This window comes from Tauraco erythrolophus, chromosome 6 (assembly GCF_009769465.1).
Source record: "Tauraco erythrolophus isolate bTauEry1 chromosome 6, bTauEry1.pri, whole genome shotgun sequence".
Taxonomy (NCBI): Eukaryota; Metazoa; Chordata; class Aves; order Musophagiformes; family Musophagidae; genus Tauraco; species Tauraco erythrolophus.
The window spans coordinates 67,695,058-67,719,683 of record NC_141470.1 but is presented as its reverse complement, the minus strand read 5'-3'; the positions used below and the strand labels follow the sequence as shown (position 1 = coordinate 67,719,683).

Sequence of the window (24,626 nt, the reverse complement as noted above, 5' to 3'; positions counted from 1 at the left end):
AGAAGACACCCTCAGCTCCTCCTGGGCTACAGCAGCCATTAATTACAGTTTAACACGCCTGCAGCACTCCCTGTGACCGCTCCCTGCAAGGACTTTGATTGCAAAACCACACATATTTTTCTTCACGTTTTTTGCATTGCTGTCGATAAAATAATCTAAATGCAAAAGAGGGAAAGCCCAGACACTCCTGCAACTCCATCTGCCAACATCCCATCCTTTGCCCAGCTTGCAGTGATGGTTAGAGCCATTGCAATAGAAACAGGTTAAAAAAAAATAAATCCCTGTACTTGCATGCAGGGAAAAGCTGCACAGTTGAAAAGACCCATTCGTGGGCTTTGAGGAAACCCATCGCCCCAGTCTCGGCAACTGGCGCTGCCAAGGGATGCTGAAACACTGGATGTGGTTCAAAGGAATGAGCTGAAACCAGAAATACACCCTACGGCGGGATGCGAGACCTTAGAAGTCAACCTGATCAGCAGATCAAAAAGAAGATCAGGAGCTGACTTGATCACTCTCAGTAATTAGAAGAGGAAGGTATTTTTCATCCTGGCATTTCTTCAGGGAGCAGACTGAGACTGTGGAGCTGGCTTTTGGAAGATGAAGCTAAAGCAGGAAAGGTGCTGGCCTCTAAGACCAGGGTAGCAAGGGCTTGGTTTAGCTCGAAATCTTTTGTTTAAGACTGGAAGCAAAGGGTTAGCCTTATCGAGGTAAGTGGATCTTACAGACCTGGCAAGTAAATATTTGTTCCTTATGAGCCCGTGTTTCTCGTCCTGTACCTGGTCCTCTCTCACCTCCTGCTCGAGGGAGCCTCCCAAGCGAGGGTCTGTTAAATGAGTGAGATAAAATCTCACCTCAGCCAGGGGAGGAAGCTCAAAGATTGTGCTGAGCAGTGGCCAGGACAATTCCTATGGTCGCTGCACAAGGAGCAAAGGCAGGATCCGTGGCAAATGTCCCCTCCAGTGCTTTCAGTGACAAGCAGCCATGTCTGGGGGACACCCAACCTGCCCAGTACGAGGGCAGTGGCCGGGACGTGACCTGAGGTGGGAAATGAAGCTGCAGGAGCACTCCTTTTACATCCAAGCAGCGACACGAGAGCTGAGACCGCCAACCAATGTCATGCTGGTCCCCACACTGGTGAAAAGCAGACACTGGCTGGGTTTGGATGTTTAGAGGGATCCCTGAGAGGCAAAAATCCTCCTGGGAGAAGGGGGCAGGCAGCTACCCCTCATCCAAAGTGAACACCTAAAGCGCACACCTTTACCGTGATCGTCTCCAGGAGGGTGGTGAAAAATGAGGGTGACTTTTGTAAGCCCTGCTTATTAAAAGCAAAGTGAACAGTAAAAATATATTTAAAAAGAAAGAGGCTGAAAAGACTTTTCTCAGGCATCGTCATAATCCAGTGCCAAGAACAAGCGCCTGCCCCGGCACCGGCAGAGAGCAAGCGCGGGGCGCCAGAAGAAAACAGCTTCTCAGACGATGTGATGGGAAAGGGGCCAGTGAAAGCTAGAAGCTTATCTATAACCACAATAATTATCATTGTTGGCAGCAGCTGTCGAAGGCGAGCCGTCTGAGAGGAACGGGGTCACAGGACTTGCTGTCACAGGGATTTAAAGCCAGCAGCCCGCCGATGCAAAGTGACGGCTCGCCAGCCTGACAAGCGCGGGGCCGTTTGGCACGGCTTTTGTAGAGCCCCGCGGAGGACGTAATAAGTGTGAAGGGGAAAAACGAATTCCGCCGGGAAAGGGACGCGCCCTCTTGAAAAGCCACATTCATTCGAGAAAAACGCTCCATGCCGCCTCACCGGAGAGAGGAATCAAACGAGCCATTCACCGCCAGCACGCGCGGAAAGCGATGGAGCAAGGGCTTGATTTGCATCTTGCGGAACGCAGCACTAAAAATACACACACGTACGCAGGGAGCAAAAGCGAGGACACGGTCGTTCACCGAGGAAGACCCACTAATGCACTGACTTTGGCAAAGCATTCTCCAAAAGAAGAGACGAAAAAAATCAAGCGATAAAATTATTCTTGTGCTGCATTACAAGCCCGAGGAAAATCCGGTGATCTCACTGCGCAGTAATTTCTCCCAAAGCAAGGGAAACAGGCAAAAAAATAAATCTGCAGAGAGATAAAGTATCTCGCTGGCCGTAATCTTTCCATGCTGCAAGCCAGACAATGCCTGGTGAGTTTACAAATGTCTGGGCTAAATAAGGGGCCAAGCTTGCAGGTCCTTTCACACGTGAAAGTCTGCTTGTCCCCACGGTGGCTGCGCGAGAGAGGCAGGAGAGCAGCAGCCCGGGTGCAGCAAGCCGCCCTGCGAGACCAGGTTAAACCGAGCCCTTTGGAAAACCGGGACCAGGGACTCACTGTTCTGCCTGGCTTAGGGATGGGCAACTGGGGCAGGCAGAGATGAAAGAGTTGGCTCAAGGTCCCACGGAGTCTGGCTGGACCTGAGCTTAAAGAGGTTCTTGGGAGCCAGGAGGATGCTTGGGCTTCATCCCAATGTGGCCCTTCCTTTTAGCCACTTGGCATCGAGAGTAAATTGCCCAAAGAGATTTTGGAGAGAGAAACTCGACTATGGTCCCTTGCAGAAATGGGAGAAGGGGCAGATTTGGCTGCTGCTGCAGTGCTACAGAAATGCTCTGCCCAACTGGCCCCTCCACCCGTGCATCCCTGGGAGCACCCTGGGATGAACCCCAAAGCACCTCCAAAGCAGTGGCCGGCACAAGCTGTGGCTCCCCCAGAGCCGCTCGTCCCCACAGGGCCCTGATGATGTGGGATGTGCCTGGGAAAAGCCATATGAGAGGTCTGGGGACCATCCTGCAGGGCAGGTCTGATCCCGCATCTCCCCTAAGGAACGACCCAAAGGGGAGGGCAGAGAGGCAGCAGCCCCCGCGTTGCCCTTTTTCTGGGATTAATCACTGGTGACTTGTTTCCAGCCATCGCTTTCTTGCAAGAGAAAGGTTTGGTGGCGAGATGAAATTGAGACCTTTACTCAGCAAGACACGCAAGATGCCTTTGAAGTTAAGTGCTTGGGCAGCTCCCCTTCCCACCAAAGGGGCTATTTGTGTGCTTAACTTTCAATTACACACTTAAACCTCTGGCTGAATTACACCTAAACCCACTCTCACTACGCTCAGCCTAAGTACCAGCCAGTGCCACGAATCCCATCGCTTCACTTGCTAATAGCTGGCTGCCATAGATGTTCTCATCTGCCTGCTGCTTTAAACTGCGCTTTCATCATCAGCCTTTTTATTCGGACTGCTAGGAAGTACGGAAATCCCCAGAAGCAACCCAGAGCAGAGACGGCCATAAACACGGCAATTGTACCACTGAACGCCGCGGCACATGGCTCGCGGCACTCATCGCTCCCGCTGCCCGTGGGGCTGCGGACCACCTCCGAGAGAGCTTGAAGACAGCACCGAGGACCGTTGAGTTACCCACCCAGAGGGGTTTTTTTCCAGGCACCAGCCTCTGCATGCTTTCCAGGGAAGGAAAGCAGCCCAGCTGTCCAGGCGAGGCACTGGCTCTGCCGATTCACGATCTGGGAAAACAGAAGTTGGGCACCACAGCTGCAAGCCCAACCTGCCAGCGATGCTACTCCATCCTGGCCAGACCAGAGTGGACAAAACCTTCTGCACTCCCAGGCAGCAGAGTGAACATTTCTGAATGGAGCTATATTTTACTGCTCTTAGGAATTTTTTTTTTTTCCTTCGAATGAGTCAGAAACAAGTGGCATTATCTGCTGCTATTTGGGTGGGTTTTTTTTCCAAGCAGCTCTGCTGACGGTTGATCCTTTCAGACCACCTCAGCCTGGCTTCTCCCTTCTCGGGAGTCAGTCTTATTGGCGTGGTTTATCTTGCCAAAAAAGGCCCTTTTTATCCTCTTTGCAGCAAGCCGGGAATGGGATTGAATTGCTGGTAGCAGTGCTGAGCCCGCCTAGTGAGCGGCGTGCGGGAGGCTGCCATCCCAGCGGGGCTGGGCAGCTGTAAGAGGGGGACGTTCCCTTCCCGAAATCCAGACGTGGCACAGGACACCCGTGCGGGCAGCCAAGCCCTGGCCGAATTACGCTGCTGCTCCCCGCACCCCACCGATACCCAGTGTTTTCCCCAGCCTCACAGAGACCCTCTTCAACTGCCATGAAAGAGCAAACAAAGCCCAGGCTGAGGAAGGTAAGAGGTGAAATCAATCCCCCTCTCATCCCCTATAAAGGCTCACCGGGTACCCCAGTCCCTCTGGGGCTTTCCAGAGCTGCTGAATTGCCACGTACCTGTGGTTAAACACATCTCCCCACCTTGTGCCCCCCTGCCATGAACAGTGTAAGGCTATAGCTGGGTTCAGGTGTTGCTGGCTCTCCTCCCGTGCTGGCTCCTGTCATTAAAACCCTCCTGGGGATAAGGAGCATCCTCCCAGCCCAGGGCAGGGTATCAAGCATCCCCCCACTCCCTGGAGGGCGAGAAGGCATTAACCATACCTGGAGAGGAGGATATTGCAATTCTGAGCTCTCCGGCCATCTATGACGGAAAGCTCCTTGACTTTATGCCGGGAACTCAAAGTGTCATCGATAGCATCTTCCTTCTACAAAAAAAAAAAAAAGGAAAAAAGAAAAAAGAAAACCCTGGAGAAAAGCCGTGGAGATGCAAAGACATTTAGTACTCTCAGCACATAGCAGCGTGATACACAGCAGGCCCCCATTAATCAGGAGTGTCACCACAGGTTACGGGTAAAACCCATCGCCTGTAACTGAAACACAGTAAGCCATTTCATAAACCAGAGCTGGCTTTGAAGCCACTGGTTAGAAATGTAAATATTTTCTCAGACAGGGAAGATTTAAGAATCTGCAAACACACAGGCGCTGCTGAATAAATAAAGCCGGGCTTTCTTAGTATACATATTTGTGATACTTCATTAAATCCTCGCCTGAAATATTTCATTACGGGCTGCTGCACACACTCAGCATCACTCTTGTTCTTCACCCCCACTCCAAACATCTGCAGTCGCCCTTCACACATCAGTCCTCCCGAGCAAGCTCACCAATACAAGCTACCAGACTTGCAAACGCAAACCTGCAGCATTTGCTGCTCTTTCAGGGAAATTCTCCCCAAATACGGGATTTGAAAGCAGGAATTGGTGTGGCATGAGCACCTACATCTCCTAAGCGGCTTAAATATGTTACCCTCAAATAAGTAACAATATACTAAATTGCAGCTGCGGGCAAATGGGCAGATCTACACGACAGCCGTTTTGCAGGGCTGCCCAAGGGGTTCATGTTGCCTCTGGTTTTAATTTACCAGATCGCATGTTTTAGTACAGTTAATCAATTAAAAGCCGGCTATCCGATCCTTCTGGATCGAACGCGACCTGGGGCTGCAAGGTCCCACGCGCTACAGATCCACACAAAATGTCTTACAAGCACAGGAGTCCTGGCACGCAGCCACTGCACGGGTTGAGAGCAAGCACAGGAGTTCCTAGTTTTCACTCTTTTTCTCGTTTGAATAAAGAAACCCACCAGCTATGAGAAGCGGGAAGCTGCCGGGACAGGTGGCATCGAGTGAAGGCAGTGGCAGGTGAAGGAAGGTGAGTCCCAAGTCACCTACAGTCAGCTGCCCCTCTCGTGTGCCTCTGACTGCGATGAAACAGAGGGCTTCAGCCCATAGGTATGTGTTCATTTATTTCCATCTTTTGAAGACCAAAAACGCTCAGGAGCTTCTCTGTGTTAAACTATATCTGAAACTTCAAGACGTTGGCTTCAAGGTCCCGCCAGACAGCAGAGAGGGTAACTTGGTACTTACCAGCCTCCCCAGTATCAACTTTCAGGTTGCTCATCCTGGTGATCTTTGTACCTCTCTGATTTAACCCCCACTTTGCCGCACATTAACCCCCCGCAGCACCGTGCGTGTCCCCCGCGTCCCCAGCCCCGCGCTCGCCCTGTGCCCTCGCCGCTTGCAGCTGTTGGGCTCTGCAGATGCTCACTTACCTGTCTGGAGTTACCGTTCACAAAGAAGTCCTACGGCCATAGCAGAAGCATGGAAAAGGCAGTAAAAACACATGCAGTTCAGTGATCTCAGCAAAACCAAAAGGAATCGAAGCACAGTCAAGGGGAAGGCGCAACACGGGGGGCTTGGCAGCACAGGGAGGCACTCAGGGTCTGCCGGTGCCAAAATTGGGGGGATGCATGGGAAAACGCACTGAGGATTAAAGGATGCGCAGAAGGGGATGGAGATGGGAGAGGGAGAGGCAGCTCCATGAGTGGATCAGGTTCACAAGGTTGCTTCTGTGCAAGGAGGTGAGGAGGGGACATGGGATGAGGTGGGAGGACGCTGGCCGAGCCCTGCTGCTGCTCGGCATGAGAGTCGGCGAGTGCTGGCCCAAGGGCACAGCACCGCTCAGCCCGCTGTGCCAGGGAAGAAAGTCGCCAGCTTTTGCGAATCTGAGAGACCAAAATGCCAATGCTGCTGCCAGGAAAAAGAGGGCTTTCAAGTGGAAAAGACGAGAGGCTCATCTCGGAGCAAATCTGGCCGCAGCAAAACTTTACCATTTGCCATCGCAACACGTTTCTCCTTGACTTCTCCTCCAACAGGGACAACCCTCCTTCTCTAGGGCTTGGCAGTGCCCACCAAACACCACCCCGACTCCCTGCCAGCACCACACTCCCCCAAAGACCTGGCTGTCCTGCCAGGCTTCCCCCACCAGACTGGAAGCAAGCGAAGCAAAGCCGGCACTGCACACATGTGCACACACGCACAAGGGTTTTCCCTCCACGCTCCCTGGGCTGCATCTCCTTTTTTTTGTGTGCTTGGCTGGAGTGACCATCCAGCACCTCCATGATGGGGAGGGAGGTTTCAAAGGTGCAAAACTGATTAGTTTGGTTTTGTTGGTTTTTTTGTGTTTTTTTTTTTTAATAAAAAAGAAGGCAGGCAGTGAGCAGAGGAGGTAGGTGGGTCCAAACGCAGCTGGTTGTATTACAAAGGTGCTTCCCTCCAGCCCCTCTGTGCTGAGGCAGCTGATGGCGCACGTGCCTGGTTCCAGTCGGGCATCCTCAAACACAGTCCCACCACTGCTGCCTTTTTAAAGGAAACCTTGTTTACACAGGTTTTCCCCTGTTCGACTGCCGAGGCTGGATCAGTCCAGGACCCACATGTGGCTCTGGGCAGGAGGATGGGAAAGGGTTCCATAAGATGCCACTGAACACTCGAGGCTGGGAGTCCAGCACCCACCGGGGACTGAGCTGTGCCAATCACAAGCCCTGTGGCTAAAAACCAACGCGTCAGGCTTTCCTTGAGCCCACAGAAACGCTGCGGCCAAGAAGCAGAACAAGACGTGCCAGGAGGCCAAGAAACAGCAGCCAAGAAAAGGAGCGACCGACCCTTCGGCAGAGAAATGGGTGCCCACGGGGTGTGGTACGGGCACCCCGGCGTGGCGCTGAGCAGTTCCCCAAGGCAGCGTTGTACCTGTCTGCGTAGAAACACGCATTGAAGAGCTGCCATGACCATCACCAGGAGCAGAGCTTCGGCAATGCCACCACACCAGGGGCTTTGCAAGGAAAAGGGGACCTGCAGACCCTGAATAAGGACACCCAAGCTGCCACTGCTGTACTTCAGGGAGGTTAGATGAAAACCAGTACAATTTAGCTGGACATGAGGCTGTTGCAAAGGCAGAATTTAACTCCGTGGATCAGTCAAGGTTGAGGATCACCATTTCATAAAGCAACCTCTTCCCAGCAGGCTCCTTCATGGGACAGGCACAAAGCACACCCACAAGCTGCAATGGGTATCTTCTTGTTCGTTTAACTGCTCCTTAATTAGGAAGCCTTCCTTCTATCCTGATGCTCAGACCTGCCCCATGATGCTCAGACCTGCTCCACACTGCTGGAGAGAAGGACACAGTGGTCCTCCTGCAGCCTCCTGCTCCAGGAGAGGGAAGGCTCCTTATGCCTTAAGACAGAGAAAAGGCTCATTACAAAACCACTCCTTCTCTGCCTCAAACCAGCCCCATCCCTGCCCCCTTCCCTCACGTGAACCATGATCCAGCCTCTCCTGCAGGATGGTGGTGTAAGAAGGAGTAGCTTTAGATCTGCTGTCACCAGCCCCACAAACATTCCCCACCTCTGCTGCCCCCGGCCCCTGCACAGGTCACTCTCGCTTGCATGGAGGAGCTGGGGGCTTTTCTTCTTTCACCTGTTTTTTGGAGATGGATTCTTTCCCAGCTCGCTGCTAAACCCACAGCACATATTTTTTCCACTTGGCCCTGGCTCTTTTACATCACTCACTGCTGTGGGACCTGCCAGGACTGCCCCCATTGTGTTACTGCCACTTGGCAGCATCACTCCCAGCCTCTTCCCCCTTGCAGGCTCTCAAAACATCTCCAACGGATGTGCAGACCCTTGCATAGCACATGCAAGCCCTAATGGCTCTGGACTTGCTCTCCTCCATCACCGTGTGCACGTCCTGAAGCAGCCACCCCCAGTCCTGCTGGGTTCTCACACCACAGTCTGACACACCACGCTCCTGTCGGATTGTCTGTTACATCTAGCAAGACTGGTAAATGCTGGTATTGTGTACAGCTGTGGGGCTGAGCCCTCCTCTGGGGACAGGGACATCTGCAGAGCCTTGGCAGGGAGGACGAGGAGGATACAGGCTCTGCTGAGAGCTCAGGCAAGCGCCCGTGCCTTGCCCAGCACGGGGCAGGGACATTCCCAGGCAGAGTCCCTGGGAAGCCCAGAGAGCTCCTGTCCTCCCCGTGGGGAAAGGGCCTTTCCCGAGAGCTGCAGAGCTCACTTTACACATTTACTTTTCAACCTGCAATGTAGGAAAAGCATTTAAAGAGATGCTTAAAATTAAGTACATCGTTAAGTGTCGGGTCTGTGCACTACTTAGGGATTCCCAGGCACTATGGCAATAAAACCAGCCAAATTCCATCAAGAGCAGCCCCACAACAGCCACTCTGGGGGGCTCAGAGATGCCCACCTCTGCACGCTGTCCCCAGACCCTGCTGGGGCACCGGCCACGGTGATGCCCCGCTTGGCCATGTAGTTCCGGAGCCCCAGTTTGCTCGGGGCACGGGCAGGCAGGCAGCCCCCGATGCCCCAGGTCCTGCAGATGTCATGTCTCAGGACAAGTGAGAGGTGTGATCACCGAGCAAGTGATTTTTGGCCAAGGGCTCAAGGCAGGGAGCAGGGAGGAGAAATTCCTGCTCCTCCCCTGCTTGCTCAGGACAGAAACCAACTTTTACTAGAGCTTGAAAACGCTGCGAGTTATTAAGGCATTAGTTCATCATTCCTCCCTGCAGGGACAGGCCATTCGCACGGAGCTCCCCCAGTCCCACCATGTGCCGAGAGCCCCGTGGTGTGTGCGTGTTATCTCCAGGAGGGTATCCAACCCCACGTGCTGGTGTGTGCACAGCAGCTGTCCGCAGAGCCGTGCTGCCGGCAACGCGGGGCCACACAGCCATGCAGCCCCTCCCCACGCTGGGGCTGCAGGTGGGGGCACCCCGGGGACTCGCAGGTGAGCAAGCATGTGCTCTCGGGTCCCAGGGCATGGGTGCCATCACTCGACTCCCACAAAACGCTGCTACCGTGAAGCCTGGGTGAGCCACAAGGAACTTGTGCGTCATGCTCCCAAGGATGGCTCCAGCCACAGCAGCATCTCACGGCTGGGATCTCACCTCCTCGTTCCCAATCTCCCTTCCAGACACTCTCGCAGCATCTTCTGCCAGTCCCACCCCAAACCCTAGCTCCCACGTTCAGCTCCCTTTCAGTCCTCATCCCACCTGGGGCGAAAGCCCGTGCAGCTCTCCTTGCAGCATCTCCTCCTTCTTGCTGGCCCCGAACCTAACCAGCCACTTCACCCAGCAGGAGCTCGGCTGAGCCAAATTATTTTTAAACTCCTGCCTGGCAATAATCCACAGCACACCAGGTGATTCATGGACTCGGGCAGGCAAGCCAGAGGGCAAACTGTCCCGCTGACACACCAGGTTTCTATTCTTGCTCCTCTTCCACTTCCATTTCTTGTCTTCAGACACGTCCTTCAGTAGGTATGAGTCAAGCTCCAAAAACACCAGGGGAAAGAGCGAGCACCGTGCGTTCCCGAAACACACTGGAGCAGCACATACGTCTGGTGGGTTACTCTTGATATTTGCCCTGCTTTAATCCACCCTGATCTTTCCCTTGATTAGCCTCTGGAAGAGATTAAACTCTCACGTTGCCTAAGGAGCTTATGTGTCAGGTCCACTCCTTGCCGGCACCATCCCTGTGCCTGAGCGGAACAAGCTGTCCTCTCCTCCCAGATACAAGACAGACGTTCAGCAGGTGAACATGACTTTTGCAGCCTCTCTCCTTGCTTTTTCTCCTGCCTTCTTGAAAAACTCATTGCTTTTGTCCTTTGTGGTCCTGCCTGGGGTAAAATAAATGTCTAATTTTCTTCATGTGCTTTGATGCCTTCCAAAGTGGGGCCATATTGCTTGAGCAGGAGATTAAAAAGCAGAGACTTTTGCCTGCAGTGTCATTATTTTGGTTTGGGATTTGCTTTTTTGTTCAAAGTTCACATTTTGCTCTGGGCTCACTACAAAAATAAAAGAAGAGATCCACCCATGGTAGATGTGGGCAAAACTTAGTCCTTCTTGGCCAGAGAGGGATACAAATTTTCCACCCAATACGGAGACACAAAGCGACTGCTGTTAAGAGCAATCCAAAAATATCACCCAATTGTGGCCACATCTGGGGGCTATTTTCATAAACTCCCTGTCTTTTTTGGGGTAGGTTTTTTTTTTTGGTGATCCATCTTCATGACACATGTGGGCAGGTGCGTGGGCAGGGGCACACCGAGCCGCCAATGGCCACTTCAATGCAAAGGCACCGGTGCGTGGATGAGAGGATAAAGCAGATCGAGTCCATTTGGCAAACAAGGCATTGGGATGAAATAATGATGGGAGATGTGTTTGAGACCACAAGAGAAACCGCGCCATCTCGTAACGGCGGCACCTTGCCCAGATGCCCGTGCGCGCCCTGGGTCAGCTGTTACCTGCTGTCTTTGGTAGGCGGAGAACGTCCTTTCCAAGTCTTCGAGGTCCAGGATTTTGAACACTTTTGTGTCATCTATGTCGGTCCACACGGTGCCTGCCAGCTTGTTCTGCAAGACAGCGGGAGGACTGCAGGTTGCGGGGTCCCCTGATCACCTGCCCCTGTGGCACCAGGTGGCTGTCCGGCACCTCCAGTTTCACCACCCGAATTATTGCCCGGCTTACCTCTGGCAGCTTGGACCAGTTGAAGGACTTGAGGGCATTCGTTGGCTGCGGGATGCTCTTCTTCTTGAGGGCAAAGCCCAGCGGTGCTCCAGGGGGAGGCATCACCCCATCCAAGGGTGGGGGGCCAGGGGGGGGCGGAGGGCCACCTGGAGGGGGTGGCGGTGGGGGAGGTGGCGGGGGACAACCCCCTGGCAGCGGCGGTGGTGGTGGAGGGGGAAGGAGGGATCCTGGAGCTGGAGAGGGTAAAGGGCCACCAGGAGCTCCTGGTGGCAAGGGAGGTCCTCCGGGGCCAGCAGCACAGATCGCCCTCTGGGAGAGAAAGAGAGAGGGATCGGACATACGGAGCAGGGGAAGACCACCCAAAAAACGCTCCCATGCCAATGTTTTTTTTTTTTTTCCAAAATTTAACCAGTATAGGAAGCACCCAAAGGCTTCAGCACTCCTGACAGAGGTCTGATGCAGCTGGAGAGGCAAAATCACCCTGTTACCAGGGATGGACATCGTGGCAGCCCTCCCACCAAGCACCTTTTTCAGCCAGCTGTGCAGCTCAGCCTCCAGAAATCACCCCGTGGCGTTTGCAGGGAATTTGGGAGTGGGCCACAACAGGGAGGAGGTTCGGGGCCTCACCCTGCTCATCTCATGGAGCTGTGCCGTGAGATCTGCCACTTGCTGCTTGACCTGCTTGTGCTCGCTGGACTCCTTCTCCAGCTTCTCCTTCATCTTGTTCAGCGTCTGCATCATTTCTTCCTTCTCCTGGGCCTTGGCGTCGCACTCTCGCTCCTTCTTCTCCAGCTTCTGCTGAAGTTCGCTGTGCTCTGAAACAGCCCCATGAGACCACGTTTGGGCAACAAAGGCTCCCTTTTGGCAAATGGCAGCGTGCGGGGGACTAACTCCCGCGCTGCCCTGCAGAGAAGCTGCACAGTTAAGAAAGGAGAGCGTGTGCTGTGCCTTAATGGCCCGGCCAGGGCTAACCCATGAAAAAATTAACATCTGCTTTGCTTATTTCCCTTGTGACCCCATAGTGTGATACTATCTCAGCCACTCAGTGAAGCCTGCAGAGTCCATCCAGCTAAATACATGTACACCTTATCTGTTCGGTTTACTGTGCACGCTAAGGCTGAAGTTAACGCTGTATCTCTCTCCGTCCCTCACCTTTTCGCATTTTTTCTGCTTGCTCTTTCCACTGCTTCACTTCATTCTCATTGACTAACCTAAAAGGAAAAGACAAGTAATGCGATGAGACAATCCTACCGCAGCAAACAAGCAACCCTCACCAGCAAGAAACACAATTGAGCAAGCCTAGGTAGTGGGATTTAAGGCTCCCAAACTGGTATTTCTAACACCTCCTCTCTGCTTTCCCCTGGCAGGGTTCTGCAGGCTGGGATGGATGCAGTGCTGCCTCAACAGCTCCAGGGATGCTGGCATGTCCAACCAAGGAGCAGAAACATCACCGGGTGACAGTAAGTGATGAATAAGGAACAGTGACAGCAGCAGTCAGGGGAAATAGCTCACTGGGGACACAGAGGCTGAGCTTAATACACCTGCACATTGTGCTCAAGAGGTCCAAGTGATGCCAACCTGGCAGGGATAACCCCCAGCCCAGGCCCTCTTGCCCGCCAAAGTGGGAGGCAGCAAAGCCATAGCTGAACCACAACACCTGTGTTGGTGCTGCTCAGCACCAGGGAAGGCGGGCAAGCACTTACATTCGGACGACGTTTTTAATATTGAAGTTTTCCAGGGGAGTGGCGTCGGGGTCCTGCCCTTTGTCACTCTGGATGACGATCTGCTGCACGATCCTGTCGAGCAGCAGCCAGTACTGGACAGTGTTGCCGCTTCTTTTATCTGGAGGGGAAGAAGGGGAGAGGCTGAGGGAAGCAGCAGGGAGGTCATTGCTGCGCCTGGGGAGGAGATGTGGGCTGCCAAGCCGTGGGTGTCCTCGCCTCCCCCTGCACTCACAAGGCATTTGGAGACAGTGGTGCAGGATAGACATAAAGTGCGGGTACGCCTCGGTGTGCGTCAGCCTCTTCCTCGTCAGCTCGAACATCTGAGTCGCACTTTTGGTATCGATGTGGACCTGCGGATGGGAGCGAAGAGAGGTCAGGCCATCAGACCAAGCCTGAGCTCCAAACCCCACGAGCCACCCCACACCTGAGGGAGAGACAAGCTCCGCTGCCTTGCAAGGGGCAGATAGCATTGGTCGGCAGCCAGGGATGAAGCAGGCTGTAGGATGGAGGCTGCAACAGAGCAGGGCAACAGGAGACAGATTTCTAACCTCTAAATTTTATCCCAAAGACCACACTTTGTCCCAGGTCACATGGGTGCTTTTAAAAGGAATCGTGACATCGAGTGCCAGTGTCTGCATCAGCAATGTTCGTACTCACCAGCTCAAATCTTTTGGCAAATTCTAGTTCGTCTTCATTTCTAAGCATTTCGAAAAAATCTAAGTGCCTGAGGGAAGAAAGGGAAAAAAAAAGACTCTTAAAAGCAGATACAAATGCGACAACTAGTAAATTGCAGGCAGCCAGCCTAGCAGCGGCCCAGAGACAAGCAGGGCTTGAAACATCAACGGGATCTTCAGTCTCAAGCTTCCAGTCATTTCAGCCTGTCCAAGGAGCCTTTTGGGATGAGAAGAGGAAGAGGAGGAGGAGGGCTGGCAGCATTCCCCAGGCCCCTGATGGCACATCCTTCTCGGCTCAACCCTACGTTAGAGCACAGTGAAACAGCGCCGGGGTTTTTCTCCTCCCTCTCTGGCAAAGAATTTCCTCAAGAGGGAAATCTACAGCCTAAACCCACGTGCTTTCCCCAAAGGCCAAGTCCAAAAACTGGAAGGCAAGGATGTAAGGGAAGGCCGAATACAAATGGCAGGCCATGGGTCACCACTCACCGGTCAAGGGTTGAATTTTCATGCTCTCGTAGTTTATCAATAACTGGCTGGATCCCAAGCATGAGAAATTCGTATCTCAGGTGGAGTCTGAAATCCAGGCTTTCCTGCAATGGACATTTGTGGGGTCAACACAGCAAGATGCACATCCTCAGAAACCTTCTTGAAATGAAACAACCCCAAACCCACCAAAACACCTCCCTCTCCAAGAGCCCCCGGCACTCACCACTCCTGCGCCCTGGCTCAGGACTGCGTTGATGAAAGACATGATGGCTGTCTTGAGGCTCACTTCATCCCGATACCGCCCTGTGCTCTTGTCCAAGTCATTGATCAGCGTCTGCCAAACACGCAACGTCAGTTAAATGCCCAGCAACAGCCCCAGAGCTGCACAAACGGCTGGAGAACACATGCGGGAACATCTCGTGATGGTCCTACAGCCCCTGTAGCAACTTGCTGGGGATGGACCATCAGTTGCTGTCCCGTGTAACGCAGCTCACCCCAGCACCCGTTTCAGCTAACATCAGCCCACTCACATGTGCTACAGCCTTGCAGAGCTGCAGTCCCAGTGACCCTGCACAAGCAAGCGTTGGCGGGTTTTTTTTTTTGGGGGTGCTGCCTTAATTAACTGGTTCCTCACTCTTTGCTCAGCTGCAGACCTCATCAGACATGGTTCTGGGGTAATTCTCAGAGTATCTAAGTTATAAACGGCCATAATAAATCATTTGCAAGCGGCATTTGGATATCCAGGAAGAGGAAGGGACAAGAATGCTGAATTTCAGGAGCCGAGGGGCGAGCTGAGCCCCACCTACCTGAAAACGAGTCCGTTCGCTGGCGTATTTCTGGTAGTGCAGCATCGCCTCCAGTACCTTTTTGTGGCCCCCGGGAACCAGGCACACAGCGCCCATGATTTCCAGCACTGCCACCTTCGTCTTAATATTCTCCGTGCTCAGACTCTGAGCGATTACGTTAATGCTCTCCGAATGAGCCAGGACGTGAGCCCGGCCCAGGGAGTTGTTCATTAGTGCTTTTATACATCCAATGAGCGAGGTATGTATTCGAGACTCTGCCGTCTCGTAGTCCATGCTTTTGAGAAAGTTCAGAATACACGACAAGCCGTCCAGGTCGATGAACCGGGTTACAAACCTGCAGGAAAGAGGCTTTTTAGCTTTAAAACCAAATGCTGAAGGACTCCTGTAACTTCAAACAGGTCTGACTTGTCTGTTGTTGTAAACCCAGAACCGTCTCATCTACTTTTTCCTGGACTTTGGATAGCAAAATGCCTGCAGGCTTAGAGCACAGAGTTGACTTTGTGAAAATCTTAGCAACTTAATAGGTGTCCACTAGCGTAGGCAACCAGGCATCATCTGCACAAGGCTGTCCAGAGCTGGGATATTTGGAAAAGGACCAGCTAACCCAGCCGCCAGCACAAGCCCCAGGGCGGAGGTTAGGAGTCTGCAGCCACGCTGCTGCAAAACCTTCCCAGTCCCCAACCTGAGTCTTAAATCTCACTTGCCTGGGACAAGTTTTGCACAGCACTGGAAGAAGCTCTCAAGCCCTGGAGTTGCCTCCTCCTCAGCCGCAGACAGCCTAACACTAGCTGAGCCCATGTTGCCTGCCAGGCTTTCTGCCTCGTGCTACCTTTCCTGCCTCATCACCCACATCCTTCTCCTCCCTTAGGCACATCTCACCAATTTAAAAGGATTTCGGGTTTTTATGATGACTTCTAACGCCACTAAGTAGAAGGCAGACAGTGAACGCACAGCAGTGCCCCAGGCAGATTCACTAGAGCAGGCAGACATAACACTGCACGCTCCTCCAGCATTTTAGGACCTCCCTGTCCGATGCCATCCAGGCTGGGTGTATTCTGGTTTGGCAAAAGGCACTTGCTCAGAAAGCAAACGAGCCAAGAACATCCCAGCACTGGTATGATTTTAATTCGAAACAAGCCGTGCCGATGCGCAGCAACAAAAGGGGTAATTGCGAGTTCAGGGAAAATTGATTTCTCTGCTTCAAAGCCTGCTCTTCTTCCAGCCAAAACCAATAGGAAATTTGATGTTCACGTCCCTGGAAGCAAAAGCAGGTCTGACAGGTAAAATTTTCTATAGAGCCTGCTGGATCCTTCTGACTTGCAGTGAGACACTCACAAACCACTTTTAAGGACTTTGCAAAGATTCGTGGCTGGGTATCAGCCCTGCTCCCAGGGCACTGTGGGGAGACAGCACCCAAGAGGTTCAGGCTTCACAGAAATTGGGTGCTCACCCTCGACCCTGGGAATTTCTTACCGAGTACCATCAACCGTTGTAGAAGAGAAACGCAAGAGGGGAATGTATTTGCAAGCAACAGCAAATTTGTTTCTTCCATAACCAGAACAGGTCATGCATTTCTCAATGAAACGTTTTCCCATCAGAAAATGCTGACCTGAGGCATCTTAAAGGTTTTGCAGATGTGTGCATGCAGACTCCAGAGAAACTGAATTTAGGAAAAACTACAGACATTCAGGAAGAGTTCCACCCTTTCTTTATCCTCCCCATCAAAACTTCCCAGCAACATTTTTTTTTTTTTTTTGCCTTTCATAAAATCCTGAAGATTCATATGATTTTATTCCTTTAACAAAAATTGGAGTTTTTTTTTTTTTTACATTCAATTTTCACATTCTGTTCCAACGAGAACAAAAGCAAATTTGAAAAAAAAAAAAAAAAAAAAAAAGAAGTTGCCTGATTTGCCTGAACAGATGTGAAGGTCCTGGTGGTTCTCGGCCACTAAAAGGACCGAGGAAAAGGAACAAAATGACAAGAGGTGAATCAAAAAAAGCAAGTGGCGTTTCCGGGTCCTTGCCCCCTTGTCCTGAGCAGCCCCCACTTATATTTCTATTTAACCCCTCCTGCAACAGAGGACATAAATCAAGAGCCATGACCGCGGTGGTAAAGCCAGAAGGAAGGGAATTGCCTCATCGGTTTTGTCCGCAGTGCAGTCTTCAAACTTTCAATTGTTTTATTTCTCTCCTCCTCGTCTTCTTTTTCCAAAGCGATCAGCGATTTCCTCTGCAAAAGGAGAAAGGGAGATTTGAGAGGGGAGGTTTCCCTGTGAACCTCATGCCTGAGGAGCAGGAGCACCCGCTGCCTCACCGCGTCCTCAAGTGAGCGACACCCCAAACTTTGGATGCTTTGGAGCAGCGTTGCTGAGGGCCTTGTGTCTCCCTGGCCACTCGGGTTTTGTTTCAAAGCAGCAGAAAACAAACATCAGCTGATGCTTTGGTGATGGCCAAAGGAATCCAGTACCCTTTTCCCCAAACTCGTCCTCACCCCTCAGCAAGTCCTGGCAAGGCACTGGGATCTACAGCCCCAAAATGACTGGGAAAGCTGGATTATCACCTCGAGACGACACATTTAGCATTGTCCTGTGTGATTATTAAGCTCCAGAGCTAACGCCTGCAGGCAAGAGTGGTGTCACCCCAAATTGCTCTCCTGTCAACTCATTCAGACAAGCCCATGTTGGAGGATGCTCATGACTGTCCCCTGCAACCCTCAGACTCAGAGCAGCAAGAAGAAAAGGCTGCAACTCAGGCAAGGAGCACACCTACTCCATGGGCTCTGGATGTAAATCCTGGCATGCTCCCCATAGCCCACAACCCTCCAGGAAACACACTTTGTAAAAGGAAGAGGTAAGTGCATCACAGTATCCCATAAGAAAATGTCCGGCTGAACCCTGCTTCCCTGCTCAGGTTTCTCAGAGATGCTGCAGGTGACACCTGGGTGACGTGAATCGTGATGTGTTTCCAGAGGACGATCCCAGGGCCCGAGAGGGCTGTGAGGACGCAGGGGACTAAGCCAACATTAATTGGGGTATCTACAGAGAGAAGGTGTTAAACCGGGGCAGGGGAGACGGAGAGGTCCTCCAGTCTTCCCTGGCACCCATGCATCTCGACAGGCACCCACGTGCCTCTGCAGAGGAGGTGGGGGGCCCAGGGGACACCCTGCAGCCTGGAGGGGATGGGATGCTGCATCCACACTTGGGGTCAGCCAGGGTGGGTCCTGCCAACCCCATCACTGCGGCTGGAGACAGCAGCTGTGCGCACGGGATGCCCTTGGCATCTCCCACACTGGATTTTGCTGTCAGGCTGGTGCTGGGGACCGGGATCCTGGTTCCCACGGCTCTACCCTGGGCATGCATGGGGCACGGTTTGCTCAACCCAACTCATGCAACCAAGGCCACAGCTGAAGCAACACCCTGGTGCCTCCTGCACCATCCAGTGGTGCTGGGCCCTTGGAGGTGTCTGCCTCAGCACCAGCTGAGGCAAAGGAAAGGAGGGAGAAAGGGTCCCAGCAGATATAAACGGCTGCACTGAGCCCCGCATTTAACCAAGCTCCTCTTCGGCAGCGTGTTAGGGAGATCAAAACCACCCTCCAGGCATCTGGCAAGCTTTGATTACAAGCTCTGCTCAAGCTCAGGACTTTGCCCAGCTGGCAGCCCGTGGCCAGCCCTGGGCATCCCTGCCTTCCTGAACGGGAGCAGCATGCTGCCCTCCTCTGTCCCCACTCCCCCACCCAGCCCTACCTCCCCTGTCAACCTGGCCCTGTAACAGCAGGGCAAATATAGGGGCAACAGAAAAGAAAAATGATGATTTTCTTTTTCATTTTCCATGCAGGTCTCATCCCTAGTGCAGTGGCCAAGAACCTCAGCATTTTCAGACTCTGAAAGCAAGAGCGAGGATGGAGGGGCTTTGAACTGCGCGGCTTTGCAGGAAATAAACTGTATTTCCTACAGAAAACGGTGCTATTTCTGTCTCACCTGGCACGACATCAAAAAGAAAGTGTTTAATAAAATTATATCTAAGCACATCCCTCGTCGGACAGACAACCCGCAGCGTCGTGTTTTGTCACGGCCGCCCAGCACAGAAGGGTGTCTCAGGAGCAAGGTGGTAGAAGGAATCCATGGAAAAGCACTGAAACTATCAGCTTCAAAGCAACCACAGCAGCTTGGTGCCCCACAAGCATTGCACAATCAAACGGGGCCTTTAAAAACCAGTCTGGTTCTTTATACCGAAAGCTGCTGTTCGTCATCCATCTCACAGCCTCCCAGCGCGAGGCAAGATGAAATGCCCTTCCTGCCACGGAAAACGCCTCCGTTTTCCAGCTGTATCTGTTGGCCTAGTGGAGGATATCCTTAAATCCTTCCATTGAGGGTTTCTGAACTGCTGGGACAAACTGAAAGCTACTGCCAACTCCTGAAAGGCTGAAAACGGCCAGGTCACACCTTTGTGGCTACACCACTCGTTGCCCTCCTGGCACGATGCTGGCCGTGCCGCAGGCTGTCACCGCTGCGCTTGTGACCCACCGTACGGGGGTCACAAGTACCAAAGCGTTGGGGAAATACTTACAGCAGCCATTGAGTTCAGCTGATCGATATAGAACTCCGGCCAGCTGGTGGCTCCTTTATTTTCTTCCTGGTCCTGGATGGAGGGCGGAAAAAGTGAAAGAAAGACAGCAGATTAGTAGAAATAGTATTGACATCCCCTGCCCTTCATGACCAGCCACCTCTGAAGCGCCCTGGAGCTCTTGCTTTACTTTATATAAATATAAGCTCCACTTTCTACATTCTGAGCTCACCACCAACAGCTCCAGCTACAGGAACATTACCTGATTTATTGAACTAGCGTATTTTATATATGATCTATGTTTCACCATTTGCCTGTGACCAAACTCTGCCTCAAGGATACTGCATGAGTCTTGTGGTTATATCCGCTTCGGAGAAACCAGACTGAAATTTTACATCCAGATTTCTCTTGTATTGACTCTATAGTGCCCTTGAAGTTTTGGCTTCACAGCCTTGATTGAATGTGTTCTGGTGGGAAAAAAAGAATCTCTTACAAGTAAAGAAGAGTGAACAAATGTGACCCGAAGTAGGCTCCACTCCTGGAGCAAGACCAGGACTTATCAATGTCCTAGGAGAGACTTCAGGCACAACACACAACTCCTCTGAAGGCTTCATTAGTTATTAGGATGGAACATGTACCTGGCAATGCCCATGTTAAAGGATGTCACCCCTGGGCCCATGATCTATGACACTGAATGATGCACAGCCTCCTTTGGTCATCCCAGTCTACAGTACCTTGCGCCTGGCGGGACGCACAAGGGGTTTTCAGGTTTTGCCATGTTCTTGTAGGACATGGCCAGCAGGACTAGGGAGGTGTCCCCTGTACGTGGAATGTGTCCAAAGAAGAGTAGTGAAGCTGGTGAAGGGTCTGGAGCACAAGTCTTATGAGGAGTGGCTGAAGGAACGTGGGTTGTTTAGTCTGGAGAAAAGGAGGCTGAGGGGGGACCTTATCGCTCTCTACAACTACCTGAAGGGAGGTTGTAGCGAGGTGGGTGTTGGTCTCTTCTCCCAAGTAGCAAGTGATAGGACAAGAGGAAATGGCCTCAAGTTGCACCAGGGGAGGTTTAGATTGGATATCGGGAAAAATTTCTTCACTGAAAGGGTTGTCAAGCACTGGAACAGGCTGCCCAGGGAAGCGGCTGAGGCACCGTCCCTGGCGGTATTTAAAAGATGTGTAGATGCAGTGATTAGGGACATGGTTTAGGGGTGGACTTGGCAGTGCTAGGTTAGTGCTTGGACTCAATGATCTTAAAGGTCTTTTCCAATCTAAAGGATGATTCTATGACCGAAGTACCTCTGAGCCCAGCTCAGATAAATAACGCTGCATGTCCCCAGGGCATGTAAGCAGGCTTTGAGGGAATACTTCAAAATCAACCTTTTTCCCCACTGCATTTTCCTAAAAAGTTATATCAAAAGAAGAAAAAGGATTCACAGCAGAAATGCCACCCAGGTCTAGGCTGTAGAGTCAACCAATATTACACAAATCCCAGGCATCTTCTTCACTAACCACCTTCAGTTCACAGCCTGACTTGCTGCCCAGCTTTGCCCCCTTCCGAACTTTAAGATATGTTTTCAAAGGTCATCCTACCCCACAATCGCCTGCAATGGTGGGAGCTAGATGACCTACTCCTCTGCTCCCACATCCGTGCATGCAGACAGCTACCAATGCTCTGTCTGATTTCAGCAAGCCCAAGAAGCAGAGTCCCAAATATTTACTACAGTTCAAGAGGCATACGTGGGAAACGTTTGTGCATCCAAACTTCCTAAGCTGCAGCTTGCCAAGCTGAGAACACATGGAGCTAGCGTAGATAATTTGGATGGGATCCAGTTCCTCCAAGGACAGTGTGGCCCATCCCCACAAACCTGACCCTTTGCTGTGCCTGGCTTTGTGGTGGGAACAAAAGAAGTTTCAGAGCAACAAGGGACCTGGCAAACTCTCAGGCATGTCCTGTGATATGTTGAGGGCCACAAGAAGCTGCTTGTCCACCCTTGTGGCCACCTCCAGTCTTCTCCGAGTGGCCATGGTCCAGCCTGGCAGTAACCAGTTCACCCCGAGAAGCATTCCGTGACGGCTGCCCATGCGTGCGGTTAGGACACTTCCCGCTGATGAAAGTACATCTGTGAGCCCCACTTTTTTTTAATCTTCTATAGATCTGGTCCAGTTTAAAGCAAATAAAATGACTTTCCTGAGTAAGAAGACTGCATTCAGCCCTCCCTGCCCTCTGCTTTAATACTTTGGGTTCGCCTCCTCTCTTCCTGCCAAGAACCGAGGTTTTGAATGACACACTTGATTTACCTGCCCTCCACATTTCATTTTTTTTTAATCAAGTGGGAATCAGCAAAAAGCAAGAATTTTTCTGAAATGTTAGAAAAACAACAAAAAAAAATGCTGTCCTACCCATGCTTTATTTTCCTGCAATCAAAAGGACATTTTCTTGGTGCTAGCCCTGTTCAGGGCCGCCCACCTGTCCTGCTGGATGACCCCATGGCTCTTCAGTGGTGTCAAGCAGCTGGGCTGAGTCTCAGGCCACTTTCCTGCTCGGTGACCATCCCGTCTGACCCAGGCAGCCAGGTCTTTCCGGTTTCTCAGCTCACATCACACGCCTTCCTAAAGGACACTCCAATGTGCTCATGTGTGCAGAAGCACACCCGTCCCTGGTACACTTGGCCACATGCAGCACACCACCTACATGTGACAGAAACAGGAGAGCACGTACACGTGGCAATGGCACTGCAGAAGAAGGGAGGGAGGCTGGGGATGTCTGCCAACCCACCCCTCCAAGCCATCCTACGCTCTGCCACGGGAAGTCTCTGCACAAACCCTGCAAAGCCTGGGGGCAAAGATTGTGATTTTCCCAGGTTTCCTGACTCACTTTAGAAGCTGGAACACAAACGGTGCCCTGAGCAACAGCAGGGTTGGGGCACCCATGTGTGCCTTGAACATGGCCCAAAAAGGAACCAGTTCCTGTGACTCACCTCCTGGAGATGTCACTGGAGGTCCTCTCAATCACCCTAGGGTACCACTGGCACCTCTTATAAGGAGTATCCCTCTCCCACCAGTGCTCCCAGCAGCAACACTGGCTGGGAAGAGTGGTGAGGTCTCCATCACTACACAGCACCAAGAGATGATGGGCTGTACCCAGCCAGAAGGTTTGGGCAAGGGAGCAAGACCCATGCTGAGGAATGGGGTGAGAAGGCAGCGAGGCTGGGTCATCCTATATCCCTGGGCTTTTCCGCATGATGCACACGCTTGCGAGGTGGGCAGGGATCCGGACCTGCTGCTCGTCTGGGGCTGAAAGGAAGCGGTGGAGCAAAAAACTAAAGGTCTCCGGGGGGCGGAGGGAAGGTTGAACAACAAAATTGGCTAAACTGCTCATTTATAATTAACATGCTGCATTATAAATATTTCCCTTTGCTCGGCTCCCTCGGGCTCTTGCATTTCCTCCCTGAAACCCCCAATTTAGAGAGCGCTCTCAATTAAGTGCAGCAGAACCTCATTAATTCAGATGAGCAGGCGGGCAGGCTCGCCAGGAAGCAGCTCTTCCCAGGCAAAGGGGGACTGCACAATAAAGCAGGCAAGGATCAGGGCACAGCCTTCCCTCAGCTCCCTGCAAGAGTTGCTCAGTGGTAATTACTGTGGCTAATGGTCTACAGCACACCGATACGTGTCCTATAGTGCGTGCGGTGGTGGTAAAGAAATCTCCGGACAAAGCGACGAGCCCGGAGGGAAGTGACTCACAAGGCTTCGCTCAGAGCCAGGAGGAGGGAGGAGGATCCTCTCCGGGCATCACAGTTTGAAAGGGTGAATTTGTGAGATGGTTTCCCAGCACCCAGGGTGGGTTTGGGGATGTGAGTTTTGCAGCCCGCCTTCGACAAGGGATGCCCAAACGCGGAGCTGAGTACTGCCAACGTCAGCTCTCCAGGTTGCTCCATCATGTCCTGCCCAGCTGGCACTGGGCAAACAAATATCTCCCAATTTCTTCCTATCTGGGCTGTGTTTAGGTCTTTGCTGTGTTTGCTCTTAAGAAGCACAGAAGCGAGGGCTGATCCGGACCCCACTGACAGCCCGGTGCCGTGCTGCGGCTTACTACGAGCTGCTCCTTTAGAGACAGGCTGATGGCTGTAACCACACGGCACAGGGATGAGTATCCCTTCTCATCTGTAACATCTGCATCAACGTCCATCACTGACCGCCGGGAAGTGGCCCCAATGTGCCACCACACACGTGCTCTGCTCCAAAACGTAGGAAACGCTGAAGTCATGCAGCCAAGGGCCATCTTCGCCCCATCCCCCACTTTGTTCCCACCTGCTCCCCCCAGCACCCACGTCTTCCTTCCAAGGACCCGGTAAAAATACAAATCACATCAGCCATGGCCCTGGCATCGCTGTGCCCTCTTCTCGCCTCTGCTACCCCTTCGCCCCCGGGCTCCATGTGTGGGGCTGACGGACGCTGCCACTCAGCTGTTCTGCACCGTGGTGGCAGTGGTGGAGGGGGTGTCGTGGTGTGCTACCCGACGAACAAGCTCCATCCCCTCTGTCAGCACCGGATGCCGCAGGGGAAGCAGTGCTTAGTCAAGATGCCTCATTAGCGGGAGCTTTTCCAAGCGAAGGTCACCGATCTGCCAGCTCCAGCCATCCTTTTGCTCTTCCCAGCAAGATTTCACACTCCCCAGCCCTGCCACGTCTTGGTTACAAGCCTGACACATCCACAACTCAAGTGCCTCCCCCTTGGGGTGTCGGCAGCTCCCAAAGCCAGACTGCCCTTGCTCTTCCCATTATTAATATGGAAGGTACATCTCCACAAGTTCCTGCCCCTCTGACCTGCAGGAATGCAGCCACCTGGACCAATGCACCCTCCTGCTCACAGCATGTCCCCATGGGAGCGGGCAGAAAGATGTCCATGAAGCTCCTCTGTGCTTTGTTAATGCCACTTTGCTTCTAAATCAAGCTTCTGGCAAGGCCCTCCAGGTGCCCAGCCTGTGGGTGATGTCTCTGTCTGATCCAGCAGCCTCCTTCTCGCATCCGTAGATTGTGGTGATGGTGATGGATCTGGAGCTGCTCTGCAATAACTGAGCCTCAGAGGGCAACTGGCTGAGTTCCCCAACCGTCTGATGTTCAACACACCAGGTTAG

The 24,626-nt window shown here is 52.5% G+C and overlaps 1 protein-coding gene across 3 annotated transcripts in view; it reads right to left on the bottom strand.

The window, feature by feature from the left end:
• DAAM1 (dishevelled associated activator of morphogenesis 1) overlaps positions 1-24,626 on the bottom strand; it is a 58,493-nt gene that overhangs the window by 11,258 nt on the left and 22,609 nt on the right. Inside the window, exons 3-16 of one of the 3 annotated variants that reach the window (XM_086612931.1) lie at positions 19,499-19,570; positions 17,068-17,162; positions 14,931-15,264; positions 14,348-14,458; positions 14,125-14,228; positions 13,622-13,688; positions 13,197-13,314; positions 12,944-13,082; positions 12,393-12,451; positions 11,868-12,055; positions 11,241-11,549; positions 11,001-11,125; positions 8,326-8,351; positions 4,474-4,570 (exon numbers count right to left, since the gene is read on the bottom strand). In XM_086612931.1, coding sequence (XP_086469057.1) covers positions 4,474-4,570; positions 8,326-8,351; positions 11,001-11,125; positions 11,241-11,549; positions 11,868-12,055; positions 12,393-12,451; positions 12,944-13,082; positions 13,197-13,314; positions 13,622-13,688; positions 14,125-14,228; positions 14,348-14,458; positions 14,931-15,264; positions 17,068-17,162; positions 19,499-19,570 — 1,844 coding nt within the window. Of the gene's footprint in view, positions 1-4,473; positions 4,578-5,976; positions 6,007-8,325; positions 8,352-11,000; positions 11,126-11,240; positions 11,550-11,867; positions 12,056-12,392; positions 12,452-12,943; positions 13,083-13,196; positions 13,315-13,621; positions 13,689-14,124; positions 14,229-14,347; positions 14,459-14,930; positions 15,265-17,067; positions 17,163-19,498; positions 19,571-24,626 lie in introns of all 3 variants that reach the window. The other 2 variants (XM_086612932.1, XM_086612933.1) reach the window with 2 other exon arrangements.